This window comes from Heterocephalus glaber, unplaced genomic scaffold, assembly GCF_053883595.1.
Source record: "Heterocephalus glaber isolate CG9 unplaced genomic scaffold, H.glaber_assembly_v1.0 deba00001452, whole genome shotgun sequence".
Classification (NCBI taxonomy): domain Eukaryota; kingdom Metazoa; phylum Chordata; class Mammalia; order Rodentia; family Bathyergidae; genus Heterocephalus; species Heterocephalus glaber.
The window spans coordinates 7,939,647-7,959,427 of NW_028258302.1; the positions used below are offsets into that span (position 1 = coordinate 7,939,647).

Here is a 19,781-nt window from a genome sequence, read left to right on the forward strand (position 1 = left end):
ACACAGACACACACAAGGGGAGGGGGTGTGTGTGGCACTGCTGCTTGACAGCAACCCACTGATGACAGGGGACAGTGTTTCCTTTGTCCCCAAGAGCCCCCTCTAGGCCTGGCCACACCAACCGCTGAATCTGTGAACCTGCTGTACCAGTGAAGGGTGTGGGCTTGGGAGCTGAGGGGCTGCGTGCAAGCTTGGTCCAGCTGTAACACCTTGAGCAAATCACTTATCTATGCCTAAGTATCTCCATCTGTAAAACTGGAATTATGATCCTTTTTTCCCAGGATTCCCAGAGCTGAATAACACTTATAAAGTGTGCTTGGCAGGACATGTGTTCAGCAAACGGTAGTCATGAGCGGATATAGCCTGAGAAGGAGAGAGGGGTGCAGGGCACACCACACAGGAGGCTTCTTGTCACCAATGAACATTTATTGAGTGTTCACATGTGCACAGCTTTAAACTTGGCGATCACAGAACGCACTGGGGGAGGGTGGGGGAAAAGCAAGGGTTCAGGTGGGGAGGGGCCCTCCCCTGCCAGGTTCATAAGAAAGGTAGTCCCTGCTGGAGCCGCCAGTCGCGGCTCTGTGCAGAGAGGAGTCATAGCAGGGGTGGGAATTGAAGCCAGGCACCTCGGTGGCAATGGGGTGCAATCACTGGGGAAACATGCGGATTTCAGGGAGGTATCCCTCTTGTTCCTGGCTCCAGCCAGATGGTATCAGGGGGACAAGGATCAGATGCTCAGGTATCCAAGCAAAGATAAGGACAAGCAAAATAAATAACCCCAACCCCCCTTATCACTCTGCTGCAACATGACACAAAAGCTTAGAGACTTGGGCCCAAGCACTCTTGGGTTCCCTCAAGGAAGTTTGGGTGGAAGGAGGTTCCCCACGCGCCCTGGGCTTGTCTGCCCCAGGCTGCCCTGGAAGGACAGGGCAGCTCAGACCCTGGTCACTAGAGTTGAAAGGAAGAGCTGCGATGTCAATGGCCTGAGCCTATTCTCTGCCCAAGAGGGTCAAGGGCAAGAGCCAAATAACCAATATAAAGGACATGGATCTGGGGGGCCAGAGGGGCATCACAGCCTAGGGGAGGCCACGCCCTGGCCGGCAGGGCACATGGGCTACGGCAGTCAGCTCCTGCCAGCCCTGTCCTACTCTGGGACCTTCCTCCTGCAGAGGAGCCAGACATTGGGCACAATGACACCTAGGGACCCCCTCCCTGGGGGCTGCTCCAACCTTTCCCGGCCTGGTGGGGACAACCGCATTAATTTCCAAGCCCATCCCTGCCCCCATGGGGGCCTGGGGGGCGGGATGCAGTTCCTTACACTTGAGTGGTGGGCACCATGGCCTTGCCCTCAGAAAAGCCAGAAAGCTGGGGTGTTTGGGGGGAAGTCTGGGGAGGGGAGTCCAGTTTGGGGGCTTCAGGGAAGATGCCTCCTCCCTCCTTCCCTCGCTGCCCGCCTCCGGGTCTGTCCCCAGTGGACACCACTCAGGGCTCTGACAGGCACTGCTCCAAGGCAGCCATTCGGTAGTGGCTGGCCGTTTCCTCGCCTGCCTGTAGCCTCATGGCCTCCCGGCACAGCCGGTTGGCCCGAGCCAATTCCACCAGGACGCCCTGATAGGCAGCCACCATCTCAGGCTTGACGGAGTTGGGGCTGACACTGCCTAACAGCTGGAGCAGCTCCTGTGGCCAGCGGGAGCGCAGGGCGGCAGGGGCCAGCCAGGGTAGCAGTGGCACACAGCCTGTGAAGGCCTGCATACCCAGGAACCAGAGCTCCTGCAGGTCGGCCCAGATGCCCTCGTAGTCAGGGGACAGGGCCAGCACTGCCTGGTCAGAGCCAGGCGTGGGCCGAGCCACATGTGACTGTGATAGGAAGAGGATGGCGGCAGCGAAGAAACCTCGAGATGCTGGGGTTCCCTGAAGAGCTGGAAGGCACAGAAGGAGAGATGGGATAAACTGATAGGCCAGCCCCTCACCTTCCCTCCTGTGTGGACACTCAGGGAGTGGAAGCATTACCTATAACCAGACTCCCTAGGTTCAAAGCCTACCTTTGACACTGCCTGCTAACTACCTTCGGCTGGTTTTTGCAATTTGTTGAGAGAATTAAATGAAATAATCTTGGTACTCTCCATCACCAAGACCTTTCTAGGTACAGGAGGTAGGAGTGAGCCACATGTCAGATGTGAGAGGGAACCATCTTCAGGGTTCTCTTAGCAGGGACCCCATCAGCTGGGTGGCTTAGGGCCCTTTACCCGGCTGAGGATGCACCAGTTTAACTCAAGGACCAGAAGAGGGTGCCAGAGGGGAAAGGTGAGCAGGGACTGGCTTTGGCATACATCTGTGAGCATTCCAGGAGTCTGTTCAGCTAACCTGGAGGCATCTGTGGGTGAGCCAGCACCAGGACCATGACATGATGGCTCTACCAGAGGCTCACTGAGAGTAATGTTGGGGGGGGGGGTCCCGGTCCACAGGGACATGCTCCCCCTCCCACTGCTGGGTACCCTGCTGGGATCCCCACACAGAAAACAAAGAGGCAGCTGAGGGTATGGGCACGTTACACCCTGTTCCCGGGCATCTGCTCAGCTCCTCCAACCTGACAGATGGGGCTCAGGGAACAGGCAGGGACAGAGGGGCCCAAGCAGACACCCACAGCCAAAGTGGGAGACACTGAGGGCTGCCAGGGGCTGGAGGGGACACCCTTCCCCCTGCACACAGCCAAGTGAGGCAGGGCTGGGGAGAAGCTGTGTGCAAAGGGGCAGGGTGCTGATGCCTGTCACTAGGAGGGTGAGGTCTAAGAAGTGAAAAAGCTCAATGGAGGGAAGTGAGGTTTCTGACTCAAGGCCTGGGTGGGGGTGGCTCCTCCTTGAAAGCATTGGATTCCGAGTCCTTGGGCTGCCAGGGATTCCAGGTGCCTGTGCCTGTGCCTCTGAGCAGTCCTGTACTCAACACCCACCAGACCTTGCCTTAAAAGTCTTCAGAAGGAAGAGAATATTATCATTTTGGGAAGAAGGGTGGGGGTGGCAGATGGAGATATACTGTAGAGATTTCCTCTTGGTGGGAAAATTCTGCAAAACCATTGTCTGAAATTGGGGACTGATGCCCAGAACATAAGAGATCCACCCCGGTCTTCTGCTCTCCCTATCAGGCCTAAGTCCCCCAGGGCTTACCTGGAGAGGTGCTAAGGAGCCTGGCCATGAGGAGACCCAGGGTGGCCACGTTGGCAGCTAGAAGCAGTCTCCCTTGTTGCTGCACTAGTGCAGGCAGTGACGTCATCAGAGTGTTCATCAGAGATGTGAAGCAGGCATCACGCCTGGGGGAGAAAGGGAGGGAAGGATGAGTGAGGGCAGAGGGTGAGTAGATCAGATCAAGGTTTTTGGAAAACCTGGGATGCAGGGCTTCAGGCTTCAATGGGCCAGGGCTGGGCCTCTTTACCCAGCAGGGTAAAGAGTTAATGTTGAGCCCCACCATGCATCTGGGGAGCAGAGGCTGGGTTATGGCTGGAGCAGGCAGACATGCTCAGAGATAGTACCTGGAGACACAGATATGCCAAATCTCTGAGGAGGACTGGCTTTGCCTACTGAGACCCTTCCATTTTAACACTAAGAGAAACCCACAGACACAGGGAAGCAGAGTAGGAGGTTGCGCTTTAAGACAATGGGACAGCCCTCTTTGCTTCCTCCAATATCCTCCCAGCCTCTCCCGAGCCCCTCACTTGATCAGCCCCGGTGCAGTGACCACGAGGTTGAGGAAGATGTGGCAGCAGGTCTGCAGGCCAATCTCCACACTGTCAGGCAGCACTGAGGTGTCATGGCCAGGGGATGTGAGCTCCCACTGCTGCAGGAAGTACTTGCACAGAAGTGAGGGGGCCCCCTCCTTGATCAGGATCTCCCGAGGCCCATCTTCAACGGTCAGGTGGCACCAGCCAGGAAGAAGGAGCCTGAGGGTGTGACAAGGACAGATGTGTGCAGGGTTGAGAGATGAAGGCGCAAAGATGTCTTTCTTTGGGCCGGGGATTTAGCTCAGTGGTTTTGCCGCCTGCTGCGCAAGCGCAAGGACCCGAGTTCGATCCCCAGTACCAAAAAAAAAAGATGTCATTTTTTCAGGTCACCCTGCCTAGGAGAAGTGGAAGTAGAGAAGGACATGGCCTTGTAGGTACTCCAGAAAAGGCACAACCTTCAAAGTCACAAAGGCCCAGGACCAAACTGGGGCTCTGCCAGTGTGACTGTGGGAAAGTTACTTTAACCTCTTTGAGCCTCAGCTTTCTCATCTGTAAAATGTGGAGGAGGCCTTGTCAGATGTGCTGTGTGGGTCAAATTAGATTGCTGTGGTAAAGGGGACAGCTAAATACCTGGGTCATAGCAGATGCTCAATAAGCATTCTCTCTCTCTCTGGAAGTACTGGGGATCTAACCCAGGGCCTCATACTAAGCTACATCCCCAGACCCCCCCCCTTTAAATTTTTTGAGACAAGGTTTCATAAAGTAGCTAAGTAGCCCTGTATGGGCTTGGATTTGTGATCGTCCTGGCTGCCTCAGCCTCCCAGAGTGCTGAGATTATAGGAATACACCACCACATCCAGCAAGTTCTCTTTTTATTGAGAAATCTTGGGTTGGCAAGTAAGACTTGGCTTACACAAGTTGTGTGGGAACAAACCCCCCAAAACAAATAGAAATAATCGTACGGTAATTCTCGGGTCCAATCAGGAGTCTGGCACAGACTAGTTTGGGGTGAGATAGAGTGCGATTTTGTCACTGTGACACTTCTTGAGAATGGTCTGGATAAACTGTAACTACCAACTCACCGGAGAGCATCCCCTGGCCAGGCAGGTCCTGGGGTTGTAGGGGAGATGGCCAAGTTGGCTACCTGCTGTGAAAGGTCATTGGCCTCTTCAGCCTCCTCATAGAGGGTCTTGGCGTAGCGGACAAGGAAGGGGAGCAGCTGGCACACCTCCTTCCGCAGGGATGAAGTCTCCTCGGCCAGCCAGGCACCCAGGATCCGTACCGAGGCAAACACAAAGGGCTCCTTCTGCTTCTCTGGCCCCACCTGTTGCCACAGGACCCCAGTGAGATGGAGCAGACCAGAGAACCCACTCCTTCACCAACCTACCGGGCAGCCTAGGAAAGAGACAACTCGAAGGGAATTCTGTCCTATGAGCCCTTCAAAGTTGGGTACCAAGCCTTTGTCTACCCCATGTGCCCAGGACCTAGCATACGGGAGGGACACACCCATGAGAGCAGGCCTTCTGTACAGGTCTGCAAAGTGAACCGGATCTCAGATAACATACCCGGTACTCGCTGATATTCCAGCTGCATCCCCCTCTCCACCTCTAAGATAGCTCAGGGCTAAGGGGAAGCTCTCAGGTCTACAACTAAGTTGCATTCCTCTTCTGGGGTGGGAGGACAGATCCTACCATGTGCATACCCCAATAGTGGGGAGGGGTACTACCTTTTGGACTAAATTGGAAAACAAGGGGAGAACTTAGCATGGTTTGCTGGATCTATGCCTGGTGAATTCCGTGGCTGGAGCACTCATGATTGAATCCCTATGGGTAGAAGAGTGGGCCTCTCAGACAAAGGAAGGGTGGGTGAGGAGGTATGGACAGCAGAACCTTTACAGAGGTTCCTGCTCCTTTTCCCTGCACCACTACAAGTTTGTATGTGTGCATATGTAAAACACCACTACAGAGTAAGCAGAACAGACTGCTTCATTTTTGTGTGTGGTGTGTAGTGTGTGTGTACCAGGGAGTGTTGTATGAGTGGGAGGTTACTGTGTTCTGTGTGTATGTGTGTGTGTGTGTGTGTGCTGTGATGTGAGTGCACATATGGCATGTGGTAGGTGCCTGTGTGGAGGCTCACGGAGGGAGGGAGAGGGAGGGAGAGGGAGGGACGCTTGGCCACACTACTCCTGGAGTGCACACAGCATTCTACCCTTTTCCCTTACCTTCTGGCTCCTGCACTGGCTCCCCATGCTGGGCTACCTCTGTGGGCCACTATGCCCTTACCTGCTGCAGGTAGTGGATGACAGCTCCAATGGCCTCCTTCATGATGCTCACGAGCTGCACCTTCTGTGGCTCCTTAAGCAGTGACTGCTCACAGCGGGTACACTCCTGGATCCCCAGCTCCATAAGGGCGTAGCAGGCAGTCACCACATCCTCTTTCACCTCTGTGCCTGTCTCCTCCAGGGCCAGCCGTACCTCCACGCATGCCAGATTCACCAGGAGGGCCAAGAACTTGCTCCCGGAGCTGCCCGCTGGGATCCAGTCAGAGCCGCAGGCGTGAGCCAGGCGGGCTGCCAGCTTTAGTGCAGGGTTGCGTTGCCAGGAGCTCAGCTTGCTTCCCAGGATGCGTGCCAGCCCAGCCTGCAGATCCCGGAGGCATTCAGGGGGCACGGTTGTTGGGGGCAGAAAGACGGGCAGCAGCTGGCAGAGCTCAAACTTGCTGGCATCCTCAGCTTTCTGGAAATCCTCACTGAGGCCCCTCAACACAGCCAGCAAGTCGGGCTCCGCCTCCTTCCAGCACTGTGTCTCCGCAGCAGCCAGGAGCCCCACCAGGAGGGCCAGGGCCTGGTCAAAGCCATAGCCATGCCCCAGGTATGCCTGACACAGGGCAGACACAGTGCCACCAGCAATGAGGTGCCGGGGCCCTCGGGGTGTGCCTGCTACAGCTGTCAGGCACTGGTAGGTGTCATCGATCATGGAGCGGCGAGCAGCATCGTCGGGGTCCCCCCGGGCTGTGAGAAAAGTGCTAAGGATGGGGATCTTGTTCAGGACCTGGGGATGGGTGGCCAGTTCAGGGTCACTGCAGAAACAGGCCAGCAGGGCCACGCCTAGGGCCCGGAGAACGTGGTCAGGGCAGCCATCGGGTGCCTCCTTGGTGGTCAGGAGACGATTGGGAAAGGTGAAGCCAACGGCATCAAAGATCCGCCGCCGTGTTTTGGCATCAATGTCACCTGCTTTGACTGCCTTGGTCACCTATAGGGGGTACATGCTATCAGCAGGATGAAAGAAAGAGGTAGAAAGTTGTACTGTTCCTTCCTTGCACCCTGAGGCATTGAGGACTATTAACAGGATTAGGTTATGCAACAGGACTCATGCTGGGGTCATTTCAAGAAGCTCTTTCCTTCTCCTTGAAGACAGACAGGTGTGACCTCTGTATCCCTCCCATCTATGATTAGCCCATGGAAGGGAGGTGCAGTCCTACTCAACTACTCACTTGGGCAGTTCCTCACCTGGCCAATTGAAAAATTCTTCCCAGTGTCTAACCTAGACGCCCAAAACCAGGGTTGGAAGGGGCTTAGAACTCAAGTTTAAAATCCCCCAAGATTTGGGGTCCTTCCCTAATTGCTGTCACCAGAGAAGTCTCTGATCCATTTCCGCCACCTTCTCAGGGGAAATGGCTCCTGTGTGTCGCCGCTCTACATGTCAAAACATTTCCCCTTACATTTCACCTAAACACCTCCTCTGTTGCAGTGTGAGCCCTTGACTCCAGAGCCTTCTCCCTGTTGCCATGGCAAACAAGCAGCGCCTGTACTCCCCCCTCTCCCCTTTTAGCACTGCAGCTCCTGCTCTGCTGTCCCCAGCTTGGGTTTTCCAACAGGGCTAAGACCTGAACCACCTCCCTTACTTCAACCTACATGGCCATGCCCTAAGACCCCTCCTCAGTCACTTCTAGTCCTTTAATTCTCTCAGGTCCCAGAAAAATCATCCCTAGCTCTCAAGTACTCTGTACTAGTTACTACCTGCTGCTGTTACCCTATGAGTCAGATCCCATCTGCTCTGGGACGCCCCAGAAAGCAAACACAGGCAGCCTCCTCCAGGGCCCCCAGTGCCATAGCCTATTCACCCCCATTCTCTCCTTTGCCCCCATTCTCAGGGGAGCAAGAAAAAAAAACAGTACATAGGCAGCAATTTTGGCCCTTCTTTGGTGGCTCCAGGGTTCCACCTATATAACCTTGGGGACTCACTGACCCCATTCCTTAGGAGTCTGACCACCCAGCCCTTCCCACCTCCCATCCCAATTATCAGCAAGTTCCTTACTAGCAGCAGGGCTGCAAACTGCTCGCTGTCATTCTTGGCCTCACGGAGGGCTCCCAGGTAGCGCTCCAGGGTGGGGTTTCGGCCCTCTGCCTGGTTCAGAGCTGGCTCGCAATCCGAGGCCATGATGCCCGCCTTGCCCAACTGTGAACACAAGAGGGATTGAGCATCCCTCTGCAGAGGAGGGACAGGGCGGGGGCGGGGGTGGGAGTGGAGGATGGAGGGAGGGATTAGCACAGAGGAAGGGGAGGAGGGGGAGGACTTGGAGGGGTGGCTTCCTCAAGGCTGACCTCCCTTGGGGGAGCCCCTTTAAGAGGCTGGACCTGCATATCCTCAGGGATGAAGGGACCCTGGTCCAAGGTCACCTCCAGAAAGTGGGAAAGGAGGACCATGCATCCTGCCGCTCAGCTGGACAGCTTTCCTCACCAATCTCCTGGGGGTGGGAGTGAGCTGGCTCCACTGCTCAGCAGCCCCTGGCACCAGCGGTCAGGTTTTATCTCCTACTACGAGGCGCACTGCGAGTGTGTGGTGAGGACAGACAAAAGAATGGAGACATACATGGGTGAAGTTCGATTATCCAAACTCAGGCTGACACGGGGAAAAGGGCAGCCTAGGCTTCCTTTCCCCTTCCTTCTTCAGAGGCAGGTGATAAGCTTCGGCAAAAGTGTGAATGCAAACTCACCAGCGAAGGCTTAGAGGCCCCTCTGGGGACCCCACCCCTCCAGCCAGGGCTCTCAAGATGCCCCCACAGGCTCCTAGCCTTCTCTCCCATCCCTCCCTCAGGCAGCCAGAGGCTGCAGGAGCAGGAGCAGCAGCGGCAGCAGCGGCAACAGAATTAACCCCTTCAGCTCTCCGTCCTTGCCCTCCCTGTCCCGCTATCAGCTTGTGAATACCAGCAGGGGCTGGATAAGCAAGAAGGGGTCGGGTAGCTCCTGGGACAACAGAGACTCCAAAAGCTGGATAATCGAAGTGACCCTGCTGAGATGGGGATATTGCGGTGAGGGGGTTCCTGGCGGTCACCACCTGTCCCGCAGCAGCCAGATCACAACACGACATTGATGAAGTCACGACAGGGCGGCGATGAGATCACATTTCACGATGGCGCGGTTATGTCACGAAGAGATCACAGTAAAATCACGACATGGGGGGGTGGAGAGCCCCCATGGATGACAGGGCAAAATTTTAAGAAAAAGATATATACTGAAAAGGGCTGTGACAAAATGGAGTCTCGACAGGGCACGATGATGTCGCGATATGGCACGATGAAGTCGCGACAGGGTCCCCGGGGTGTGTCTGTATCGATCTGCGCCGGCTCCGAGAGGCTCCGGCTGGGATGCAGGGGAGGGCTTGAAGGGGGCTGAGCTCACCAGGCTGCGGCCCGGAGCGGCGAAGTCTTCTCAGGGCGCGATTCTCCTGGAGCTTGGGGCCGCTGCTCACGCCGCGTTGCCCACTCCTGGCTCCAGGCTGCTGTAGCTACACCCCCACCCCCGCATAGCTCTAGACCAATCCGCGGGGACCTCACTCCGGGATCTGGCCAATGGCACTACAGGGCGCTAAGCCGTAGGGGGTGACGCCGTTGCCGCCATCTTCCTTGTGGGCATTGCCCGAGTCTGGGGTCTGAGGCTCTTGCAAAAACAAGGGTGCAGACTACCCTTGGAGAGCGGGAGGCGAGAGGCCGGGGGCCCAGACCCTTCGCTTTGTGCGTAGTTCTAGCCCCAGGGCTGTCCCTCCTCCCCCTCGGGCTCGCGGCTGGAATTGCGCTTCCGGAGGGTGGGGGCGGGAGGGCTTCATTAGCATGAAGATTGTGTTTCCGGGTTGAGCTCCGGGAGGTGGGAGGAGGCGGTGTTTCCGGTCGCCGTCGCTGTCCAGGGAGACTGAGGCGAGAGGGAGCTGTCCGGGTGGGGAGCCCGCACTACCTTCTTCCTTTTCTTCCTCCTCCTCCTCCGGGTGAGGGGAGAGAAAGTTGGGGCCCCCAAGCCCATGGACCGGGAGGAGGCGGAGGCCGCCGAGAGCCAGGGCCCCGCTGTGTGGCCCTGAGCCCCGGTAGGTGGCCGGGGCGGCTGGCTGCCAAGCCGGGGACCATGAGCTCAGGGGAGGGACAGGCGGGACGGGCGATGTCTGGGGGTGCGCCGACCGGGTGTTGGGACCCGGAGGTGGCGCTCCTGACCCGGCCAGGAGAGTCACCTGCTTCCGGCCTTACAGGTGTGGAGATTGAGACCCAGGTTAACTCTTGATGTTTTGGGGCCCGGATCTGGTCATTCAGGTCCCTCCATTCCCTGACAGTCAGATTGACAGATAGGGATGGGGGCGCTGCCACCCTTCCAACTGGCTGGACCTCTGCAGCTTCGCCCTTAGAATCTGTCTCGGGTGTTTGACCTCCCTAAGGAAATAGAAAGTTGGTGCAGAATAAGGGGGGCGGGGTTCAGCACGATGTGTAAATAACAAGAAACCTGCCTAATTCAGGATTTTGAAAGTTTTGTCCCCCTTCCAAAGGGTCCTGCAGTGGCTGCATTGAGCACAAAGATGAAGTGAAAGAAGTTAAAATAGAAAACCTCAGGCAGGTTTCAGGAATGCTTTGCCTGCTCTCACCTCATGGTGTCTGTGCCCAGCTGACAATAGAGGTCGTTAATGAAGAGCATTAGCCGAATCTCCTGGTGCTTTCTTGTGATTAACAGACTGGAAACTAGGAATAAATTGAAGAGACGACCTCCCAGAACAATCTGTTCATTTTTCTAGCTATTTGGAAAACAGTGTCTGCAAATATAAGCAAAGCTATTCATGGCAGTCTGTTCTGTAACTTTCCCAAATATGAGACTTTTTTTCCCTCAAAGCATTACTCTTGATTACTCACACCCGCTGAATAGGCTGTTTCAGACGTGCTCTGTTCTTATTCAAACATATCTTATTGCTGTGTACATAAATGGAGTTCCACGTATGTAGCTGACAGACTGAACTATGATACATCCCCCATCAACCTGAAGTATTAAGTAAACATTACCCCCTGCTCTGTCTGAACAGCTGCTGCAACAGAGAGTGCTTTTATTTCGGGTGTGCTTGTAACGCCCTAAATGCCAGAACTATAGGGAGCTTTTCTAGATTTTCATTTGTCAAGTATTGTGGGGGTGTGTGTTCTTTCCCTGGGTTGTTATCCTTTGATTCGATAACAAACCATTTGGATCTTGGTGATGTGGTGGTGGTCTTGCTTCTGGTCAGTAAGTCTTTAACTGGACCCTAGCAGTGATTTGTGCTTGTAGGCAATTGTAGCTTTCAGCAGAATGACTGGTTAGGAGTGCAAATGAAATTAGCTCTACCTCTCTTATGCACTGCTTGAAAGACATTGCACTTCTAATCAGCTTGCTAGTCCAATGGTGTTTATTACTCCTGTTTTCAAAGCCTTTTCATTTTTTTTCTGCTTTTCCCACCCACCTGCCAGGCTATTGATGACAGGTGTTGAGTCACCTTGAGTTTTAAAACCTTTTGTGGTAGGCAGAAGTGTGTTGGGTAAGAATCCACACATTCGTGCATACACGCACGCACACACACACACACACTCACCCATTCCATCTTGGAAGGGCAGAGAAGTTGTTGGATATACTTTCTTAAACTTAATCTCCATTTTATAATCTTTTGAACATGTCTCTTGCTCCCACACCTCCTTACTTTTCCCCTGCTCCCTAATATACAACTACAAAACTACAAAAAGTACGAATGGATTGAATTGAGTGAGAAAAATGAAGTCCTTCAGATGCTGATAGCTCAGTGAAATCCTTTTCTTAGGGTACATCTCAGTTTGCCAGTAGTGTTTGTGTATTTGTCTTGGCATAGGCAATGTTGATATCCCTGTACCTTGGCTGGGGAAGAAGGGTTGTCAGCCTATGTCATTTGCCAGAGGTGGTTGACAGTGCATATTTAGGACACAGATTTTTATTCCTCTTCTTCCTCTTTGTCATCCTACCCCCCTCATCTTTTTTAAAAAGATGGAATCTTGCAGTTTTGCTCAGGCTGGCCTTAAACTGCTGGGCTCTAATGATCTTGCCTTGGTGTGTCAGGTGGCTGAGACTACAGGTGCACATCACTGCACAAAGCCAACAGATGTTTGAGTTGCTTAACTCCTGTCAACTCATAATATTGTTAAAATTTTTATAATAATTTATACAGTATATAAAGTTATATAAAAAGGAAAAGACTTCTGGAAAAAACAGATTTTTTTCCCCTGCTGGAAGGGTTCTGAATTAAGCAGCCCCTAGATTCTAGAGTAGCTAGCACAGTGCCTGATACAAATATTTGCTGAATGTATGTGTGTGGGTTTAAGCCAGGAATTGCATATGACTCTTAGGGATCAGAAGGATAACACTGAAGTAAATTTGATAGATTTTTTTGAATAATAGTGGTGGGTATAGTAGCAAGCTGAAGAGTTCATGCCCTACCTAAGTGCAATCATATTAAAAAGTTTTTACAACACCCTCATGTTAGTTTAGTTAAGAAGTCTAATCCTTTCATAGGTAAGAAAGTATATTTGGTCAAAGTCACAAAGCTGTTAGCAGAACTGGAACTAACAATGCTTTTTTCAGGCTGGTGCTCTTTTCATTCTGCCACATAGATAATTTATTGTTAGATTAGACCATAATGGAATATAAAATGTTTCAGTTTCACAGTGGATTCATTTTATATCCCTTGCCATGTTGTTATCTTGATAATTATAGACTATGTCAAAGCTCAGGTTTCAAATTTACTGGCAGAGATGAGCACTGAAAGACAAACTTGAAATTTCTCTTTCTCCTAATCAGTCACATTTGCTAGCATCCCACATTTCCAGGAATCAATTATTAATTACTTGGCATTTAATTTCTTCTGTTTCTGCCTTTCTAGGGTATTGGTTCCAGCTGTCTGGAAGGCCATGGCGAGGAGGCTGGGAGTCAAGCCAAGTCCTGGTTCCTGGATTTTATCAGGATATTGTTGGCAGACATCTGTGAAGTGGCTGAAAAGCCTGTACCTGTTTTATACTTGCTTCTGCCTCAGTGCTCTGTGGTTGTCAACAGGTACCATTTTGCTTATAGATTCAAGATTTAAAAAGGGTACTCTGTAAATCCCTTAGTTCATTTTAAAAACTACTAGGAGACAGAAAAATGATCTGCTATTTACAGAAACTGTTATCTTTTTAGTGGATCTTTATTTTAAGGAACTGGGGATTAACCCAGGGCCTTGTACATGCTAGGCAAGTGCTCTACTACCGAGCTACATTCCCAGCCCTGTTTATCTTTTGAGACAGGGTCTCACTAAATTATCCTTGTGATTCTCCTGCCTCAGCCCCTCAAGTAGCAGGGATTACAGGTATGCACCACTGTGCTTGGTTTGGTGGGGGTTTTTTTGTTTGTTTGTTTGCTTTGGCACCAAAATTTAAATTTGATTCTTTACGTTGATACAGTCATTTTGAGATTTGATAAAGATGTATTGAAAATAAAAAGCTTTCAAAGTTAGACATATCTGGGTTCTAGAACTAGATGTTTCTACTTAATGGTTAGGGTCTTAGGCAGGTTACCTAAGGGTCTTTGAGGAAGTATAAGATCTATCTCATTTCTTTTTTTTTTAAGATAGGGTCTTGCTATGTAGTTCAGGCTGGAGTTGAACTCACTGTGTCCTCTAGGCTGACCTTGAGCTCTCTGTGATCCTCCTTCAACCTCCTGAGTTGAGATTACAGGTGTGTAACACCATGCCCAGCTAAGATCTGTCTCATACCTTGTGGTACCATATAGCACTCTGAGTGTGTGTGCTCCGTAAATGATACTTTGCTTCTCTAGAAAAATCTATACTTACAAGAAGATATGCTTTTTCCATAGAAAGGGGCTATATTGATAGATTTCATACAATATGGTTTCCTCCTTGAGATATGTCACCCCTTTAGAACCTGTCAGGAATCACCGAAAAAGGCTAAATTTCAAAGGATGATACCCTGTATTTTTTTTTCTTTCAATTTTTTTTTGTTGTTGTTGACATGGTTCCTTTCAGAGTATAGAGTGTAGGAAAACAGTGATTTCAAAACTTCTGAGTATGCTGCTATTTTGGTCAATGACCAAAATCTTTTGGCTATAGAGACCACTGTTGGGGATAACTAGCCTTTTGCTCTTAAAATCACAAAGATTTCAGTTGCTTTCTTAAAGCAGTTGGTGGTCACGGTCTTGAAAGCCAAGGAATTACTATAGTTAACAATTTTAGTAACATCAGCTATGGAGTTTTTGTTGCCTTGCATTGGTGATTGATGATTGCATAATTATGGAAGTGGAAATTACAGTTGATAGCAGACCTAAATGTTTTTACCCCAGGTGATACTTTGTTGGCTACTTCATGGCAACATTTTATGTAAGATCATTTGAATTAAACAAGTAAGTGATTTTAGCACCATCAAATTAGCAGAATCACATTTTGTGTGTGTGTGGTACTGGGGATTGAACTCAGAGCCTTTCTTATGCTAAGCAAGTATTCTATCACTGAACTACATGCTGAGCCTTTTTTAAGATTTAACTTTGAGAAAGGGTCTCAGTAAATTGCCCAGGCTGAAAAAAATAAATAAATAAATTGCCCAGGCTGGCTTCTAACTTGTGATCCTTTTGCTTCAGCTTCCCAAGTATCTGGGATTACAGTCATGTACCACCAGAATCCTAAATATAAACACTGCATATTTTATCTCATTTAATCCTCATGCTAACTCTAAAGCAGTTTTATTCTTGCTTTAGAGATAAGGAAATTGAGCCCTAGAAAGGGAGAATGACTTGATCAGCAAGAATATGACAGAGCCAGGATCCTTACTCAGGTTTGTTCACTCCAGATGTCAGGCTCTTTCTTTTCTGCTACACTGCCATCCAACAACAGGTGATCTTTTGTAGGACCAAAGAATTTTTTTTTAGCTGAGAATGATGATAAGTTGCTTGTTATTTGAGGGATTCAAAGTACAGGGAAGAAAAGAGTTCTGAGCCTTTCTGTATTTTCTTCTTTAGTATACTTCTATACTATATTCTTCTATACTTGGTTAAACACAGCATTGTGGGCTCATTGGGCAAGTCTTTAGTACCCCTTGAACTTGGTACTTAAAAACAGCACCCCAGTCAAGATGGTGTTAGGAGTGGTTATAGTGGGAGTTAGATTGTTCCAATGCCATTTTAGAGAAATTTGGAGAGTTTTAATATTTTGCTTGTTTGTTGTACTGAGGATTGTGAGGGCCCTCACACTGAACTACATCTCCAGCCCTTTATATATTTTTTAGAGTCAGGGTGTCACTAAATTGCCCAGGCTGGGCTTGAAATTGTAATCATCCTGTTTTAGCCTCCAAGAGTGCTGACATTACAGACTTATGGCACCATGCCTGGCTTGATTTTGTTTTTCTTTATGATTGAATAATATTCCATTGTGTATATATACCACATTTTCTTTATCCATTCATCTGTTGATGAGCATCTAGGGTGTTTCCACAGCTTAGCTATTGTGCATTGTGCTTTGGATGTATCACTGTAGTATGCTGTCTTTAATTCTTTTGAGAATATACCAAGGAGCAGTATAGGTAGACCAAACTGTATTTCTAATTTTATTTTTTTGAAGAATCTCCATACTGATTTCCATAGTGACTGTTATAAATTTACATTTCCACAAACAATATAGAAGAATACCTTTTGCCCTTCATCCTTGCCAGGCAGGTGCGGCACCATGAGCTACATCATCAGCCCCCTTGACACTTTTTATTTATTTTTTTGTTTTGTTTTGTTTTTTTTGGTATGGGGGATCAAACTCGGGTCTTTGCACTTGCAAGGCAGGCGACAGAACCACTGAGCTAAATCCCCAGCCCAACACTTTTTATTTTTTAAATAATGTCTCACCAAGTCACTAAGTTGCCCACACTGTGCCACCACACCTCTATTTGTTGAATCTTTGTTTTGTTTTGTTTTTTTTTGGTACCAGGGATCGATCTCAGGTCCTTGCGCTTGCGCAGCAGGCGACGAAACCACTGAGCTAAATCCCCGGCCCTATTTGTTGAATCTTGATTTTTTTTTGTCACATCTTGATTTTATTTCCTATGCTATTTTTATTTCCTTCCTATTGAGGAAGTCTTTACCTGTGCCTATGGTTTCAACTATCCTGTTTTCTTCCAGTAATTTCAGTTTCTGGTCTTTTTTTGGGAGGGGATGGTTGAGACGGTCTCACTGTGTAGTACTGGGGTTTGAACACAGGGCCTTGTGCATGCTAGGTAGGTGCTCTACCACTGAGCTACAACCCTAGGCCTAGTATTTTATTTTTATTTATTTATTTATTTTTTTTCCAGTACTGGGAATTGAACTCAGAACCTTGTGCTTACCAGGCAGGCATGACACCACTGAGCTACATCCCTGGCCCATGAACTGTATCCTGGATCCCATAATATTTTATTTTTAAAGCTATTGTGAATAGAATTATTTTCTTTTCCTGATTTCTTTTCTGGGAGGTTCATTATTGGTGAATAGGAAGTCTCTTAATTTTTGTGTGTTGATTTTGCAGCTTTTTTTTTTTTGAGACAGGGTCTCACTGTATAGTCCAGGCTGGCCTTGAACTCACTATATAGCCTAGGCTGGCAATCTTCCTGGCTCAGGTGGGAGTATAGGCAAGTACCATCATGGCTGGGGTTTTTTTTTTCTTTTGAGATAGGCTCTTGCTATGTAACCTAGGTTGGCCTTGAACTTAGTATCCTCTTGTCTCAACCAGTCATGTGTCACTATGCCTGGCCAAAGGTATATATATATATATATTTTTTTGGTACTGTGGATTGAACTCGGGACCTTGCGCTTGTGAGGGAGGTGGCAGCACCACTAAGCTAATTCCCCGGCCCAAAGGTATATTCTTGATTACTGTTGTCATTTAGTTTATGACTTATATGAGTTTTCCCTGAAAAACTAACCAAAATAAGGGACTTCTACAGTTACTCCTCTTCGTGTTTGCCACTTAGTAGTATACTCCATCTTTGGTAGACCTCCAGGTACCCACTCAAACACACACACACACACACACACACACACACACGCACACACACATATATTTATTTATTTTATTTTATTTTTTTCTTTTTTTGCACCAGATATTGAACTCGGGACCCTGCGCTTGCGAGGCAGGTGCCAGAACCACTGAGCTAAATCCCCAGCCCCCCATTGACTTATATTTAGTGGGCTTCTTTTTCATTTCTGCTTTTGAGTTCAATGGTGAATGGTAGAAAGCAGTGATCATAATTTATTTTATTTTATTTTATTTTTTTGGCAAGTGAAAAAATATGTTTTATTTTATTTTATTTTAAATTAATTTTATTGGTACATTTTAGGTATACAATTCGTTTACATTTATCATTGGGTGTTTGTACCTGTACATGATATATCTTGGTTCTTATTTTTTTCCCCATTACCTGTGCACCCTTCACCCCCTCCGCCCTTACCTATTTACATAGATTTAATTTCCATTTTTTTTCTTTTCTTATAGTTTTTCCTTTCCCTCTTTTCCTTTCCCCTTTCCCTCCCTTCACTCCTTCGTCTTTGGACCTTTTTTCCTATTTCAAATTATCAATTATTCATTTTAATCATTTTAACCCTTGTTTACACTATCAGTTTCTCACACTAGTGAAACTATTTGGTATTTACACGTGTGTCCTATTTATTTCAATTAAGAATATGGTCTTGATATGCATCCATTTAGCTATAAATGACTAGTTTTTCGTTCTTTATGGCTAGTAGTGCTCCATTTTATAAAAAAACTACATTTTCTTTATCCTGTTTCCAGTTGATAGGAACCCTTCTCCATTGTTGGTGGGAGTGCAGACTGGTGCAACCACTGTGGAAGTCAGTATGGAGATACCTCAAAGAACTAGGACTAGAGGTCCCATATGACCCAGCTATTCCCCTGCTGGGGATCTTCCCAAAAGAATTAAAAGAATCATACCACAGTGATATATGTGCACCCATGTTCATAGCGGCACAGTTTGTGATAATAATTTATTTGATAAAAGATGGTCTGTGTCTTACCTATGGCCTATTGAGTAGCTGGTTGCTGTTTTTCTATTTACTTTTATTTTTAAGTGACTTAAAAATAGCATTTTGGGCCTGGTGATTATCAACTGGGGAGAAATGTGAGGGGACCCCAAGAACTCAGAAATTCCTATAGTAGCTTGTTAACTTCTTGAGAGCAGGGATCTTGCTTCTTTCACTTATGCTAGGTGTTCCAAGTAAGTACAAAAGCTTGGTACATGGTAAATGTACCATGAATATATATGTTGACTGAATAAATTAATAAATTAGCAATAGGGGAACTACCTTTTGAAAATTAAACTATAAAATCAACACAATCAGAGCACAGGTGTCCAAAAGTACCTTAATGAGATATAATACTTTTGAAACCAAGAAGGTGAAAATAAAATCTTAATATATTAACATATCTAAACAAAGAACATGTGCATCTGAAGAGTTATATGTGTAAGTTAGTTGCCCAGGGCTAACAATTGGCTATGAAAACTTTTTCTGATTCTTCTGTTTTTGGGAAGGAGATTATACAATTACTTAGTAAGTATTTTAGGTACAGAGAAAAAGACATTCAATTTGGAACCATTCTTTGAGAACTTACCGAGGAGTCTGGTCCTAGGCTAGTAGTCACTGGAGTAATAAACATGTGCACAACACAGCCCCTACCCCGGGAGAATGTCCCGTTCAATGGAGGATGTAGATGTATAAATACTACAATATGGTAAGTGAGAAGATGGAGGGATGCCTTGCAGAGTGCAGCTGCAACCAGAGAAGAGCCATTTAGCTTAGAAGTGAGGGGCAGATCTAAGGAATCCTTTCCAGAGAAGCTGATGCTTGAGCAGTTTTAAAGGCTGAAGTTGAAGGGTTCAAAAGATATTCACAGGCAATAGGAATGTAAGAGCAAAAGCACAAAATGTGAAGCAGCCTGGTGTTTAGAAGAAAATCAATAAGCTGTTTGGTGCTGCTGGAATATAAATAATTTTGTTTTGTTTTATTTATTTATTTTTTTGGTACCGGGGATCGAACTTGGGACCTTGTGCTTGTGAGGCAGGCGCCAGAACCACTGAGCTAAATTCCCAGCCCGTACTTTTCCTTTTTTTCTTTTTTTGGTACCGAGGATCAAACTCGGGTCCTTGTGCTTGCAAGGCAGGTGGTGGAACCACTGACCTAAATCCCCGGCTGTTTTATTTTTTGAGACAGGGTCTCACTGTGTATTTCAGGCTGGGCTTGTACTCACTATGGAGCCCAGGCTGGCCTTGAACTCATGGCAATCCTCCTGGCTCCTGAGTGCTGGGATTACAAGGGTGTGTCACCATGCCTGGCATGGAATATAAATAGTGAAACTGGATTAGCTATTCTTTTTTTTTTTTTTTTTTGAGACAATGTCTCGATGTGTAGTTCAGGCTGCCCACTGGGATTCTCCTGCCTCAGCCTCCCAAGTGCTAGGATTACAGAGGTGTACCACCACACCTGGTTTGGATTGACTGTTCTTCAAGAGGTAGGATGTGGCCAGCTCACAAAGGATTTTGTTTGCCATGCTAAGAAGCCTCAGCTAAAATCTTTTTAGGGAGATAGTCTACAGATTTTCTTGATTTTTACGGTATAATCCATAAGAAAAGTTGAGGATGAGCCAAGCATGGTAGCCTGTGCTTATAGTCTAGCTACTTAGGAGGTTGAGGTGGGAGCATCCCTAAAGTTCAGGTTTGGCACCAACCTGGCCAGCATAGCAAGACCCTA

The 19,781-nt window shown here is 48.3% G+C and overlaps 2 protein-coding genes across 14 annotated transcripts in view; one reads left to right on the forward strand and one right to left on the reverse strand.

Moving 5' to 3' along the window:
- Positions 1-405: 405 nt before the first annotated feature.
- Positions 406-9,782, reverse strand: Ncdn (neurochondrin). 10 transcript variants are annotated; one of them, XM_087215322.1, is made up of 8 exons: positions 9,393-9,769; positions 8,452-8,540; positions 8,029-8,169; positions 5,995-6,963; positions 4,795-5,036; positions 3,707-3,931; positions 3,162-3,304; positions 406-1,919 (listed from the first exon to the last, which is right to left on the reverse strand). In XM_087215322.1, exons 3-8 carry the CDS (start codon positions 8,149-8,151, stop codon positions 1,483-1,485), a joined length of 2,139 nt encoding a protein of 712 aa, XP_087071448.1. In that variant the 5' UTR covers positions 8,152-8,169; positions 8,452-8,540; positions 9,393-9,769; the 3' UTR covers positions 406-1,482. The 10 variants fall into 10 exon arrangements, with proteins under 10 accessions (XP_087071448.1, XP_087071446.1, XP_021118967.1 ...); XM_087215320.1 differs by having other exon boundaries at positions 8,349-8,540; XM_021263308.2 differs by having other exon boundaries at positions 8,349-8,540; positions 9,049-9,769.
- Positions 9,783-9,834: 52 nt separating this feature from the next.
- The window catches only part of Kiaa0319l (KIAA0319 like), a 111,332-nt gene continuing 101,385 nt past the window's right edge, over positions 9,835-19,781 (forward strand). Inside the window, exons 1-2 of one of the 4 annotated variants that reach the window (XM_004850922.4) lie at positions 9,835-9,972; positions 12,895-13,064. In XM_004850922.4, the coding sequence (XP_004850979.2) occupies positions 12,923-13,064 (142 nt within the window). In that variant the 5' untranslated portion in view covers positions 9,835-9,972; positions 12,895-12,922. Of the gene's footprint in view, positions 10,069-12,894; positions 13,065-19,781 lie in introns of all 4 variants that reach the window. The other 3 variants (XM_013074339.3, XM_004850924.3, XM_004850923.4) reach the window with 3 other exon arrangements.

Coding starts and splice junctions, on each gene's coding strand:
- Ncdn (XM_087215320.1), bottom strand. CDS start 8,417: ATGGTCCTCCTTTCCCACTTTCTGGAGGTGACCTTGGACCAGGGTCCC. Junction 6,964..8,028: donor AGTTTGCAGCCCTGCTGCTA/GTAAGGAACTTG, acceptor TACCCCCTATAG/GTGACCAAGGCAGTCAAAGC. Junction 3,932..4,794: donor TGGCCAGGGGATGCTCTCCG/GTGAGTTGGTAG, acceptor TCACACCCTCAG/GCTCCTTCTTCCTGGCTGGT.